The following is a 12,783-nucleotide window of genomic DNA, read 5'->3' on the forward strand; positions in this document are numbered from 1 at the left end:
GTTGCCAGTCCATCGCAGGGCCAATAACAAAGTGCCAACCCATTTAAAATTTTAAAGACAAGCAATAAATTCTTAAAATCAATCCTAAAACAGACAGGAAGCCAGTGCAAGGCTAAAACAGGGGTAATGTGCTCACACTTTTTAGTTCCAGTTAGAAGTCGAGCTGCTGCATTCTGGACTAACTGTAACCGAGACGACTCATCCACTCCAACATACAAAGAATTACAGTAGTCTAGTCGAGACGTTATAAATGCATGGATTACTCTTTCAAAGTCTTTGTGTGGCAGGTAGGGCTTGACTTTGGCCGACAGTCTCAGCTGAAACAAACTGGCTTTTACTACAGAACTAATCTGTTTTTCAAATTTAAAAGCACTGTCGAAGATCACTAGATTCTTGGTAAATGGACTATACGTTCCTAAAGTACCAAGAGCATCTACACAAGCACTTAAATCCCCAGGTCGACTGAACACAACAACCTCAGTCTTACTTTCATTCAGACAGAGAAAGTTCTGATTCAACTATATTTTAAGATCTCTCAGGCAGTTGAGCAGTTAGTTTACATATGGAAACACAGAATGAATGAATCAAATTGTACAAGCATTAAAATGTACAGCATTAAAATCACGAAGTTGTTTAAATTTTATAAGAAAGAAACATTCGCTTCACGTTATACTGTATATTACGAACTCAGTGCCATTGTACCTTACAGGCAGATGGCCCATGGGCTAATTTCGCTCCTTGTCACAGTACTAGGAGCACAGCTATCTAAGGGTTTACGGTTTAATAATGCAATTGTGCCTGGGTTAAGTGCAATGTGAAAAGAGGTAATAATCATTTTAGAGTTGACTAAGATTAAAGTTTGGCTCACTGCCAGTCTTACTCTGTGTTGGTTGTTAAAGAAGCTAATTAAACCCACATGAAAGCCCCTCCTCAGGAGCCAGAAAGATTAAACACCCTCAGGTGTATTCTCTCTCCAACTACCGCACAGCAAAACTGGAACAACGATTAGACAGCATGCACAGTTTGCAATGTGTAAAAAGTAATTCTGCTGGGTGTGTTTCCAGATGCAGCATTAATTAGAATCAAGATCTAAGTGATGAAAAAAATGCTGTGATGTGTAATAATAATTATATTGATATTACTGGATTTATTGAAAGCTTCTGTTTATGTGTAGCTGACCAATTCAGTGGTTCAGGTTTTGTGTAGAGATCACTGTTTGAACATTTTCAACTTATAATTGCTTATTAGTTCATCAAATATATTGTGGTGAGACAGCAAATGTACTCACCGTTAATCCCTTTGTTTATGTATACAATCATCAAACTGGAAACTATGTGTGCTTCTTGTTGTGCATGTCCTCAGTGTATATTACTCCCCCAATGCCTTTCTTTTAGATAGTAATTAATACATAAATTATTCTTTTTTCCCCCCTGCGAACCCCCCTGTGAGTGTGTGAGCATGTATCATTTGCTTTGTTTGTATGAGTGTATAGTCTAATGGTCTGTACATCGTCAGTGTGAAGTGAAACAAGTGCACAGCTGTTTTATTTTCAGGTTCCTGCTCTTTGACATGTGTATTAAAATACGCACACACACACACACACACACACACACACACACACACACACACACACACTCCAGCAGCTTCCTCTTCGCCTGGCTGGAATTTGTAAGCCCTGAGCTCCAGCCAAGCTCCTGTTGCTGAGGGGAAACCAGCTGCACACTCATCCAATCCTCCTGCCAATTCTCCTGCTAATGGAACAGCCCACTGCACCCCTGCCCACCCCTGCCACAGCAAACCACTTGGTACATGCCATTGGTGCTTCTCTAGCTGGTTTGTTACTGACTCAGTAGTATCACAGCAGTGAGCCAAGCGGCAGCCTGAAAACACAAACAGACGCAGCAAGAGTGAGGACGTAAAACGAGTGAGTTGTAAAAGAGAAGCAAAGACATCCTTGGCTAGCCTCTCTTCTCTCACTCTCCTGCTTGTTTTTGCATCCCAGATATGACCCTGTTCAGCCCAAGATGTGAGTATACTGGTGTTTATCCCTATGTCTGTGTGTGCATGCATGTGTTAGTAGATGTTTACTTGCTGCACTGTGTTTCTAAAAGACAATATTTTCCACTGTGCCCCTCATGTTTTGCTCTCCCCTTCCATCCTCTCCCTTTCCCTCAAGCCTTTCTGCTCACAAAATCAGCCTGTATTTGCTAGTCTGTACACTTCATCCTGAAACCCACGTTCTCCTTTTCACTTTTGCCTCATTGCTGTTAGGTTTGGTTTTCTCTGTACCTACACATGGATCCAATCAGATGGTGGTTTGGAAACGGATCTGTGGGGTGTTTGAGGTTATATGTAATCATTGTGATGCATTAAGAGCTGTTTCTGACAACACCAAAACTGCACATGATCGCAAAACATCCAAGCTCAAACCGTCTCTCCCATTGGCAAGGTCAGCACTTGCTCTCTGAGCATAAAGGCTTGTGAGACAGAAATATCCGAAAGCTTAATTATGTTGAAATCCTGCTCTCTAGTGATGGACTAAAGCATACATTCTGTTTTCTTTATGTCCAGTAGAATGAATAGTGTTATTACTTTTGTGAACAATTTCTAATCAGGTCACTTTACAGACATGCAGGCAGAGCTGCTACACCTCTTCACAACTTTCACACCAGTTCAGAAACAGCCCCCTCCCTAACATCTGTTGGGAAAGTAAAGGCTTCAAGCGAGTTAAAAACAGGCAGAAATACTCACATCTGTCTCTGTGTCATTTGCTGTGATGTGGGATCTTTTCAGGGTCTATTACTCAGATCATGGATAGTCATGGTGACTGCTTTATCTCCCTCACTGTAATGCAAGAGCTTTCACTCATCTCCTTTTCAACTGCTGTGGTGTATAAATCCAATCTTTCTGTTAGGCACACTCCAGTATCTCTCTCAACATGCCATCTATCCATATCAAGTTTCCCTATCTTTTCTATACGCTTGACTTTCTTTATCTTTTAGTGTGATAATACATGTTTTATGTTGACAGTGATTATACTGCATTAAGCCCTGAGAGTGAAAACTAAAGCTTCATGGTTGCTGCTTGGCTCTAATTCTGACCTGAGGTCAGTTACAGTACAGAAATGGAGAAATGCATAACAGAGTGCAGAGACTGTCAGCAAGAGGCACAATGCGCTTTTACATCCATATTTGACACACTACCCTCTCTTCATATGTAGGGTGCCAGACTGTGGCCTGATTTATAAACTTTGTGGCATGTGAGGGCCAAAAATCTGCATGTGTATTAAAATGAAAACAGAGATCAGAATCTTTTCTGATCTAGAAAATGTTTTAAACATCAGCAAAATGCACAGCAGGATGCAAACAGAGGATCTAATTCAATGGAGGTTTAAAATACAAATGCAAATACAAGTGAAACAACCTTTGTCATATTCGAAGAGTGGAACAAACTTTCTGCTTTAAAATAAGTAGTGTTTTATCTTACACGGGGATAATCAAAAAATGTACCTTTTAGCAATGCCATTACCAATTAGATTGAAAGGAGGAGGATATTTACAATACAAACAAAAAAAGAAAAAAACAGAAAAATATCTTATACCTATAATATCTTACTTCAGCATGATTCTTCACCAAGGTATGAAATCATTTCTTAAATCTGCCAAACCAAGTTAAATTGCAATTAATCAATTTTGCACTCTCAGTTGTCCAAGTTAAAATGATCGTGTAGGCATTCAGTCATAATTGCTTTATTTTTTGTGGTTTTGGGTGGAACGATTGAGGGGAAAAAAAGATGTGTGAGCAGGATTACAAAACATCATGTTTTCTTAGACTGAAATACCACAGTAAATATTTGTCAGTCATCAGCTTGAGTATTTGTGTTCTGTTCTGAAATTAGTTGTTTTTATTTAAACATTAATCGAAAAACATATCAAAAATTTAAGTATGCGGTTCAACTCATTGCATGAAAAATTTAAGAAGCAGGGTGAAAGAAAATGATGATAAAAGACAGAAATTTTTGTGATGAATTTATCTGATTGTTATTATCCCATCTCCCACACATCAGTGACTTCAAAGTGCACAGATTAATAGAACATACAGCAGATTATAATTTCTTATCCACTTTACTGTGTTAGCTATTGTCAAGGCAAATTACAGTATGTTGGCCTTTTTCCAAACAGCAATATTGAAATTCTGGGTAAACAGTAGTAGTGGGAGTGTGTGTGTGTGTGTGTGTGTGTGTGTGTGTGTGTGTGTGCGTGTGTGTGCACGTGTACTTGTGGTTGTGCAGAAGATGAGGCTGCTTGCCAAGCAGTCAGTGAACATAAAATGCATTCTGTGCACGAAAGATGTGTTTCTATGTTTTCATGTTTCATTCTTGAGTTTTACAGTTGCATATTATCAATCACCCAAAGCCTAATTACAAGTAGTAATGTTAAAAAAACAAACAAAAAAACCCCTTAAAAAATACACTATAAACCCTGATAGAGAAGTTGTCTTTTAGTGTATTCGGGACAGGTTCAGACAGAACAACTTTCCTGGAGCTGGTAGAGAATTCAAGGACATTTCAGCAGGGTGGATGCTGACTGACTGGGGTTTTCAAAGGCTGTCCCGTCTCCTGTCTCCTTTGGAGATTCAGAATAATTAAGAATAAGAAAAGCTTTTCCACATTGTTACTGTCTAATTTTATTTCCAGGTAGTGTGATTAAGCCAGCTCTCACTTTGGCTATGGTATGCTTGGCATGAAGCATCAGTCTGGCACTCAGCCTGACATTCGTAGATACAAAGAACAGTGACAGACTGTAGACCGTGGCAGAGGCTGAGGCTTTATACCTCATTATGGCTGACCATGTGTGACCTTGATGTGTCCTCTGGTGCCCTTTGCTCCTTTTATTTTTTTACAAACATGCTGCCTGTTAGATTATACTACTGTGATTTCTGTATGATCAATCTGTACTTTTAGCTGGAGTCTCTCAGTCCACCTGTCACTGATTCAGCTGGTCTGCAGTGTGAATCATGAATCCAGATACAATGTTATAGATTGCTTGGCGAAATGGCCAAAAAAATTATCACAATAAAAAGATTTCACTCGATATCAATAATTATCACGATAAATGTCAAATCATTATTTCTTTCAAATTTAAAGGCTGATTTTTGCTCCTGAGTTAAAGTTGAAGAAACCAGATGGTTAATTGGGGTTTTAAATTATTCTTTATAGTCAGACAGACGCTTGCCAAACAGTCGGTCTCTTACCAAATCTAAAGTGGAATATTTATGATAAAAATAAAATATCTTTTCAACAAATATGCATGAGTAAAATAAGTAAAAAAAAATTCCAGCCCCTTTTCCTCAACAAAATCAATATCTTAACAGAAAAATTAAGTGCTTATTTTGTGATATGCAATATAATGTTCAATAATTTTGTCTGTCATCCTAACATCTGTGTTAATGAAGAGGAAAACATATGGCAAAATAATTTTTCAAAAATTCAGGAATCAGCTCTTCTTATACTACCTCATATACTAATAGTGCTGTAAGTTTTACACAGTTTTATAGACAACAGAGATGGAACGTGGAATGTACAAAGGGTGCAAACAAATATAATGTGTAACCGTTCTATATCTTTTTTAATGCTTTATTTATGTTGGAGTCAAATGTTTTTTTCAAACTTTTTTCCTAAACAAAACAGGAATAAGGAAAAATGATAATATATATATATATATATATATATATATATATAAAATAAATAATCATGTAAAAGTAAAATAATAATAATTTTTTTAAAAGGCACAAACTTCTACTTTACCACCCCCTATTAAGCATTTTATAAGCAGAATATTAATATTTAATACATTTTAGTTTATAACATACATACCATAATGTAGTTATAGCAGATGTGTTTGTCAGCAACTGTAACAACCTTCTGTGGGCACCCATAACTGGAAGCTGGTGTATAAACAGATAATGAATGTCAATATAGTAAAACACAGCTGTAGAATATGTCTTTATAGGAGAAGTTATCATTTTTGAGAAATACTGATATTAATAAACACTAAAAATGTCTTTATATTTGCATACAACAAAATTTTAGTGTGGTAAACCATTTATTAATTATTTATACTGTCAAGTGCTTATGAATGCTAAATAGGGTGGGTTAAAGTGTGTTACTGATATGGATAATGGTAAGGGGAAAATGCATAATTGCATCACAACAACAACCATCAATCACCATTATCATCGCATTCATCATCGCCACAGTCAATACAATAATGAGCATAATGTGGGTTATCACTGAAGACATGTGCCTTAAGTGTTATTTATATAGGCCTCTGTACTTAAGTAGCCAAGTATGTGGGCTTTTTTCAAACTGCAAAATAGTAGAACAGCACTGAGTTTGCAGTAAAGTAACTTTGTTTTTTTGTCTGTGCAAATGAAGACCAACACAAACCTCATAACAGCAAATCACATCATTAAAAAATATCCATTTAATATATGTGGGTATGTTTGTGTAGGTGTGTGTGTGTTTGCACTGGAGAAGCTAATTGTAGCGTATAGGATTTCGTTTACCAAATAGCAGTCTGATTACCTCCTGAGGTTTTGCTCCCGTAGAGTGAGACAACTGTGCTCAGCAGCATCCTCCCCTCCCTTCCTGTGTAATGGCTTCTTCATGCAGTCAATCACACAGCCGTCATGTTGCTCAGCAATCACATCATAACATATTTTCTTCTGCCATACAATCACTACAGCCTCAATCTGAGAAGATGAGGAACTGTCCAGTATGTTTTTTAAATATTTGCTCCTGATACACATGAATCATTTCATGAGGTGTCAATCTTCTGTCATCTGAGTAGTTACTGTCACATGAAAATATTACACTGGCATATAAAAACTATGGCCTGTTCAGTAGAGGTGTGGAATATGATATGAAAGTGATTTTACAGTAATATAACATCTCTTATTGTAATGATAGACATTTTCTGGCTTTAGAGGCTGCATTACAACACAGTGAAATAGTTTATGACTGTTTTATCTGAGTGAAATTAACATCTGGCTCCTGCTGCTGCTGACACCTTGTTTGGGCATTGTATTCAAGAACCATTTTAATCATATTTTTAGAAAAATGTGTTCACACGTCTTTTGAAGTACCAGTATTAATCCCCCAAATAGAAACACTTGAATGTGTTTTGATGTATTTCAAACGTGTCCTTCGTTTATTTAATATGTACCACACATTAGGAGTTTTCTGGCTATGCATACATGCATGGCTCAGGCAAATAATAGTTGAGGTGTCAGCAGCAGGAGCCAGTTCAACGCCAGCAGAGACACTGTTGGCTGCAGAAAAGCCATCCACCATGTCACTGTCTGACTGTAAACTGTCAGAAAATTATCTCTACTGTGGGAGGTAAAGGCACATACACGTGTCTACATATATTCTCACACTTTCCAACCCATACTTAATTAATTGTAGCTTCCAGCCATTTGACAGTCACGCTGTGTGAGTGTATGTGCAGCTGGCCAAGTCACACTCCATTCACCACCCATCTGTCCATGTCAGACTGGCCTCCTCTCCTCTCCTCTCCTCTTTTCACTCCTTTACTTTTTCTCCTTTTTACACTTACCTTTGTTAAATCACTGCTGAGCCACGACCAACACAAGCAGTGAGCTGTTGGCATATCCTGTAATCAAGATGGCTGGTGGTTAATTGGACCATGTGTGTAGAGGTGTTTGTAGGAGAGACACACGTAGACAGAGAGAGATGGGGTTTTGTTTTTTAGACAAGTCTAAAGCTGCACCAGGTTTCTGGTGTATGCTTGCAGACACGAGACAGAAATGAAGGTGAACAGCTGGCTCAGAGTGGCAGAAGCAATCAACAAAGAGTGATGGGAAATGTACGTGAAAAACAGCCAGGTCTCAGTCTTAGCTGGCCCTTTAGTCATTATCATGTTACGCAAATTATAACAGATAAGGTTCATTTTGCTCAAATAAAGGGTAAACCTGGGTGTAGGATGGATATGAACAGACAATATACAGGGTTTGCAGGTTAGTTAACCATCTGAACATTTGTGTCTGTGCTTTGTATCCCTGCTGTGTTATGTTTTGATGTGTTTTACTGTATTAGTGCAAAGTTAATTGGTTGCTCCTCCGTGCAGACATGAGCATGAGTGGAGAGTTGAAGTCCAGTCGCTCCAGGGCAGCGAATAAGAGGGCCAGCAACACCACTTATGGGTAAGTATGAACCGCACCCCACACACACACACACACACACTCCCACTCCCACCCCCACACACTCAGAGATAATCATATGCTCTATTATTTGCTGCAGCCCCTTTATCTGTAACTCAATAGCTGCACCCCAGCATGGCAATCAATGCAGCATTATTCATTATTAGCTTCATACCAACTGTGTATGTAAGCTACTATTGATTTTAGCCAGAGGTGTTGTCTCCATCAGTCAATGTCTTAATCTATCTGCTGGTGTATTGCACACATGCGATCAGAGCTGATTACTGTTTACTGCTGGTGGTTGAATACATCACCTTGGAGCCACACTAACATTGTGTGCTTAGATAGCTGGTGAAGGGAATGGAGGGCAAGGGGAGAAACGGCAGTGTGTGGGCTTGTTTAAATTCATTCATTACTCTTACCTCCAACTCTCTCCTTGAACTGCATCTCTTACTCTGGCTGCAGCTCTGTAGGCTTGAGCTCCTCTAATGAGCGCACACCACAGAAAGTACTGTGTGTGTGTGTGTGTGTGTGTGTGTGTGGTGTGTGTGATGTTTGAGCAAATTCTCATGTCTTAGCCCTTACCTCACTGACTCTGAAAGTGCATTTTCTTCTACATGTCCTCTGGAAGTCCACGTATGTCCTTCATACAACAGTGAATGTGGAAACAATAAGCAAAGGCACTTAGAAATCACTTAATCAGAAAAGAGAAGGGAGACACAATTGGGGTAAACATAATAAACACTATTGATATACTTTGCAGGATATCCACAGACAACAAAATGCAAAATAGGTTAGAAATGTAAGCAAGAATAGGAAATGAATATTAACAGATGTAATAATATTACTGCCAACTTGTTTGTCCCGGGCCTAATCAGCAAATCTCATTACTATTCTATCTTCTGCATAACTGGGACTCCACATATGTTTCCAGCTCCACTATAAATACTGATATTTTTTCCATTCCTGGCAGCTCCATTTCCTGTCCCTCTGTTAGGTTCATCATATCATACAGTAGTATGTTGAGGTATAAATATTGCAGTATGGGACATTATATATTATGTCCCCAGCGTGTCCTTCAAAGCAGTTAATCCAACTTTCTGCCTGTGCTCCCTCCTCCACTACCTCTGACCATCTCTGCCTAAACCCCCACACGTTATTTGCCCATTCTACCATGCAGTTATTCAACAGCATGCGGCCATGCATTAATGAGGTTAGTCATACAACATGCACGTACAATGACTAACCACAAATGGGACACACCTGAGGTATCAGCCCTGAAATAGCCTGAGCTTGCCTGATTTTTCACAGATACGGCATGGACTTAAAGCAGACCATGCTTTAGCAGACCAGGCCTTTCCATTTCAGGCTTACGTATGTACACATTCAGTCGACTAAACTAAGCCGAGAACCTGTCCAGCCTGGTGACACAGAAAAGCACAAGACTCAGAGTCAACCGCCATGCTAGCTGCTCTGTGAGGCAGTACTTAGACACAGTGGTGCTTTGAGCTAAATGCTAACATCAGCATCCTAACATGCTCACAGTGACAATGCAAACACGGTGATGTTATGCAGGGCCCTGTTTCAGAAAGCAGGTTTAACAAACCAGAATCAGTTTTATTGCCAGGTCCATTTTCACGCGAGGAATTTGTACACATGAACATAAATAGAAATATAAATGCATACAAAGTAAGGAGATCAAAAAATTACAAAAAGTATACAAAAATTACAATAATACTATAATACAATGCTGACAGGTATGTGCAAAAATTCACAACATGAGCATAAAGCACAGTTGAGTGTTGGTGTAAAGTGTGGGGTCAGTTTGGATCTTGGTTCAACAGCATTCAGTGGATTTATTTCAAATACTTTATCAAATGTAGTAAACAAAGTCAGACTATAGACTATACACATACATTCTAACTACATCTGCTGCTGCACCACGATCCTGCTCACTGGAGATTGGAATCACCAATACTATAGGAATAATGTTCCATCAGTGCAACCAGTCACATCATGAGTTATAGAAATAATTATTCATTGATCCTGTATGTCTTAAGCTTCATGCCGATTTTTAGTTTCAACTGAGAATACAAATTATGTGCAATAAACATTTTAATGGACCTGCTCTAACAAACTGACAGCTGTCTTGAGGAAGTCACAATGTTATTAAAAAAGAAGAATTGAACAAAAGCTGCCTGCTAGCAGATTAGGTTTACAGAGTCAGTTACCAGTTTAAGTTACCTCTCTTTCTTGAACAGAAAACCCAGAGTTTACCTCGTCTCAGCGTTAACAAACTCGCACACTCACTATGCTCACTCACTTGATTGTAGCTCTAGATAAAAAGTCAGAGATTCTCCAAAGTTATTACAATTCATTTTGAGGGGGGACATGAACAATAGTTCTTGGGACTTTCCAATATATATAATTTGTGTTTGCAAAAACACAAATGATAACCGCATGGTGGTGTTAGAGGGGGAACCCCAAAGTCATAGCATTCATTTTCTAGGCAACATTAACTTCTGTACAACATTTCATAGCAAACCATCTAATAGTTGCTGAGATATTTCAGTCTGGGCTGACACACCGACACTGTCATCCCTAGAGCCACTCTGCTAGCATGGCTAAAACATCAATAAAAATAAATTAATAATAATGATAATAATATGTTTTTGTTTTGATGTTTATTGGAAGGCAGCATCCAAATGTATTTCCCTGCATAGCATTATACAGATATAGAGAAATACAAGACAAGTTAATCTATGTGATCATTTCCCAGAAACAGAAACTACACAGCTAAAGTTACAAATTAAAAAATAATGAAGTCACAGCCACCAAAAAATCTCTCTGTCTGGACTCCAATAATCCTGCTCTGTGCTGCTGGCAGCACTGTGCCTCATCTCCTCCCTCCTCCCACTGTTCTCATAGAGCAGGCCAACAAACACTACTGCCTGTGGCCTAGATTACTTTGTGAGCAAACTTTCCAATTCATGTCTATGATGCTAAAGCAATGTAATCGCGCAGCACCACGCAGCTTGCCAGCATTTCTGCGTAAGTTTTATTATTGCTAGAAGGTCAGCTTATAAAGCTTAAAAATTTCCACTTGATATATACAGTTAAATTCAGTAAAAGCTTTTTTGTTTCATGTATCTTAATGTAGTCATTTGTTGTCTAATGATAACCAACATGTTTTTCCCCCTCCTCTCTTCCCATGCCACTCTCTCATATGTCTCCCCCAGGCCATTTATTTCAGAGCGACCCTGACAACATAAGGGTTTTGTCATCATTTATCATCCGTGCTGTCTGACTGTCATAGGTCCCCTCTAGCTTGGCGAGCCCCAGCTGTGAAAGAAGGGATGGGGTAGAGAGAGTGACAAGCATTTCACAGTCCAGATGCTGCTGCAGCCGCGGCCTCTGTGTGCTCCAGTGCACAACAACAAAGCTCACTGTACTGTGTGGGCTGTATAAGGAGGCTCAGGTGCCAGAGGACGGGCCCTGAGGTGTGTGTGTGTGTGTGTGTGTGTGTGTGTGTGTGTGTGCGTGCAGCGGTGGCCACAGATGTGGTCATCTTGGCGATTCATGGCGCATGGAACAAAGTACTTTACAGTAAAAGTTGATTTGTCTCTCTACTGACCCCGTAATGAGTGTGTGTGTGTGTGTGTGTGTGTGTGTGTGTGTGTGTGTGTGTGTGTTTGTGTTGTGTATACGCAATTATCTAATAACTTAAATAGCTGGATGGTTTAAGCTGGACCAAAAGCCTCTTTTGTCTATTTTTTATTAAAGAGACAGCAATATAATATTACAGAAAGGACTTAACTATTAACTAATTAACTATTAACAGTTACGCAGTTCCAGACCCAAAGATTGAAGAAAATGTATTGCTCTTCTCAGCTATTTCTTCCATCCCTGATGCTTTGATCCAACTTCTGAGGGATTCTCTGCAATTCTCTGGCACTGTTTGTGGCTGTGTGGTCATTGTTGCTTCCTCTAAATAAATTTCCAACCTATGTTCAGGTCATTGCAGTGCTCATTTTATTATCTGTTCCATTTTGCATCTCAGTAAAGAGGGGACTGGCCTGAACATGGAGTGGCAGAGTGTGCTAAGCATCTGGTCTCTGGTATTTTTGTCTGTTTCTCCAAGCGCCGCATTCTTTTTATATTCTCTCATCTGCTTTAATTATCACAAGGGCTGGTCATAGAGGAGTTTGAGTTAAGATGGAAATGATGCAGAGGGCCCATCTGTCATATGGGCTCAGCGTGGCTAAGGGGGGCAGGAGAGGTGGAAGCATCAGGGTATGGACACTGCAGTTGCCAGGAGCAGTGGGTAATGATGTCCTATCTGTTCTGTGTAATACACAGTGTGTCTCAACTTACAGCCTAATCAGATATTACAAAGATGGATAAGAGGGTGACAGGAAATGGGTCACATAAGTGGGACAACTAAAAAGAGAATTCTGGTTTATTACAACTTAGGTTTTTGGGCATCATTCTTATTGGTTATGGTAACATTGTACTTGCCACATTAATTCCTGTAATCTGGGAATGTGTTGACGTCAGTAAA

The 12,783-nt window shown here is 39.2% G+C and overlaps 1 protein-coding gene across 1 annotated transcript in view; it reads left to right on the top strand.

The window, feature by feature from the left end:
* Positions 1 to 1,833: 1,833 nt before the first annotated feature.
* LOC119890511 (heterogeneous nuclear ribonucleoprotein C-like) overlaps positions 1,834 to 12,783 on the top strand; it is a 38,340-nt gene continuing 27,390 nt past the window's right edge. The window contains exons 1-2 of the mRNA XM_038701815.1: positions 1,834 to 2,026; positions 8,150 to 8,225. Coding sequence (XP_038557743.1) covers positions 2,005 to 2,026; positions 8,150 to 8,225 — 98 coding nt within the window. The 5' untranslated portion in view covers positions 1,834 to 2,004. The remainder of the gene's footprint in view (positions 2,027 to 8,149; positions 8,226 to 12,783) is intronic.

This window comes from Micropterus salmoides, unplaced genomic scaffold, assembly GCF_014851395.1.
Source record: "Micropterus salmoides isolate LMB-PRFRI ecotype aquatic unplaced genomic scaffold, ASM1485139v1 Ms_hic_scaffold_6, whole genome shotgun sequence".
Classification (NCBI taxonomy): domain Eukaryota; kingdom Metazoa; phylum Chordata; class Actinopteri; order Centrarchiformes; family Centrarchidae; genus Micropterus; species Micropterus salmoides.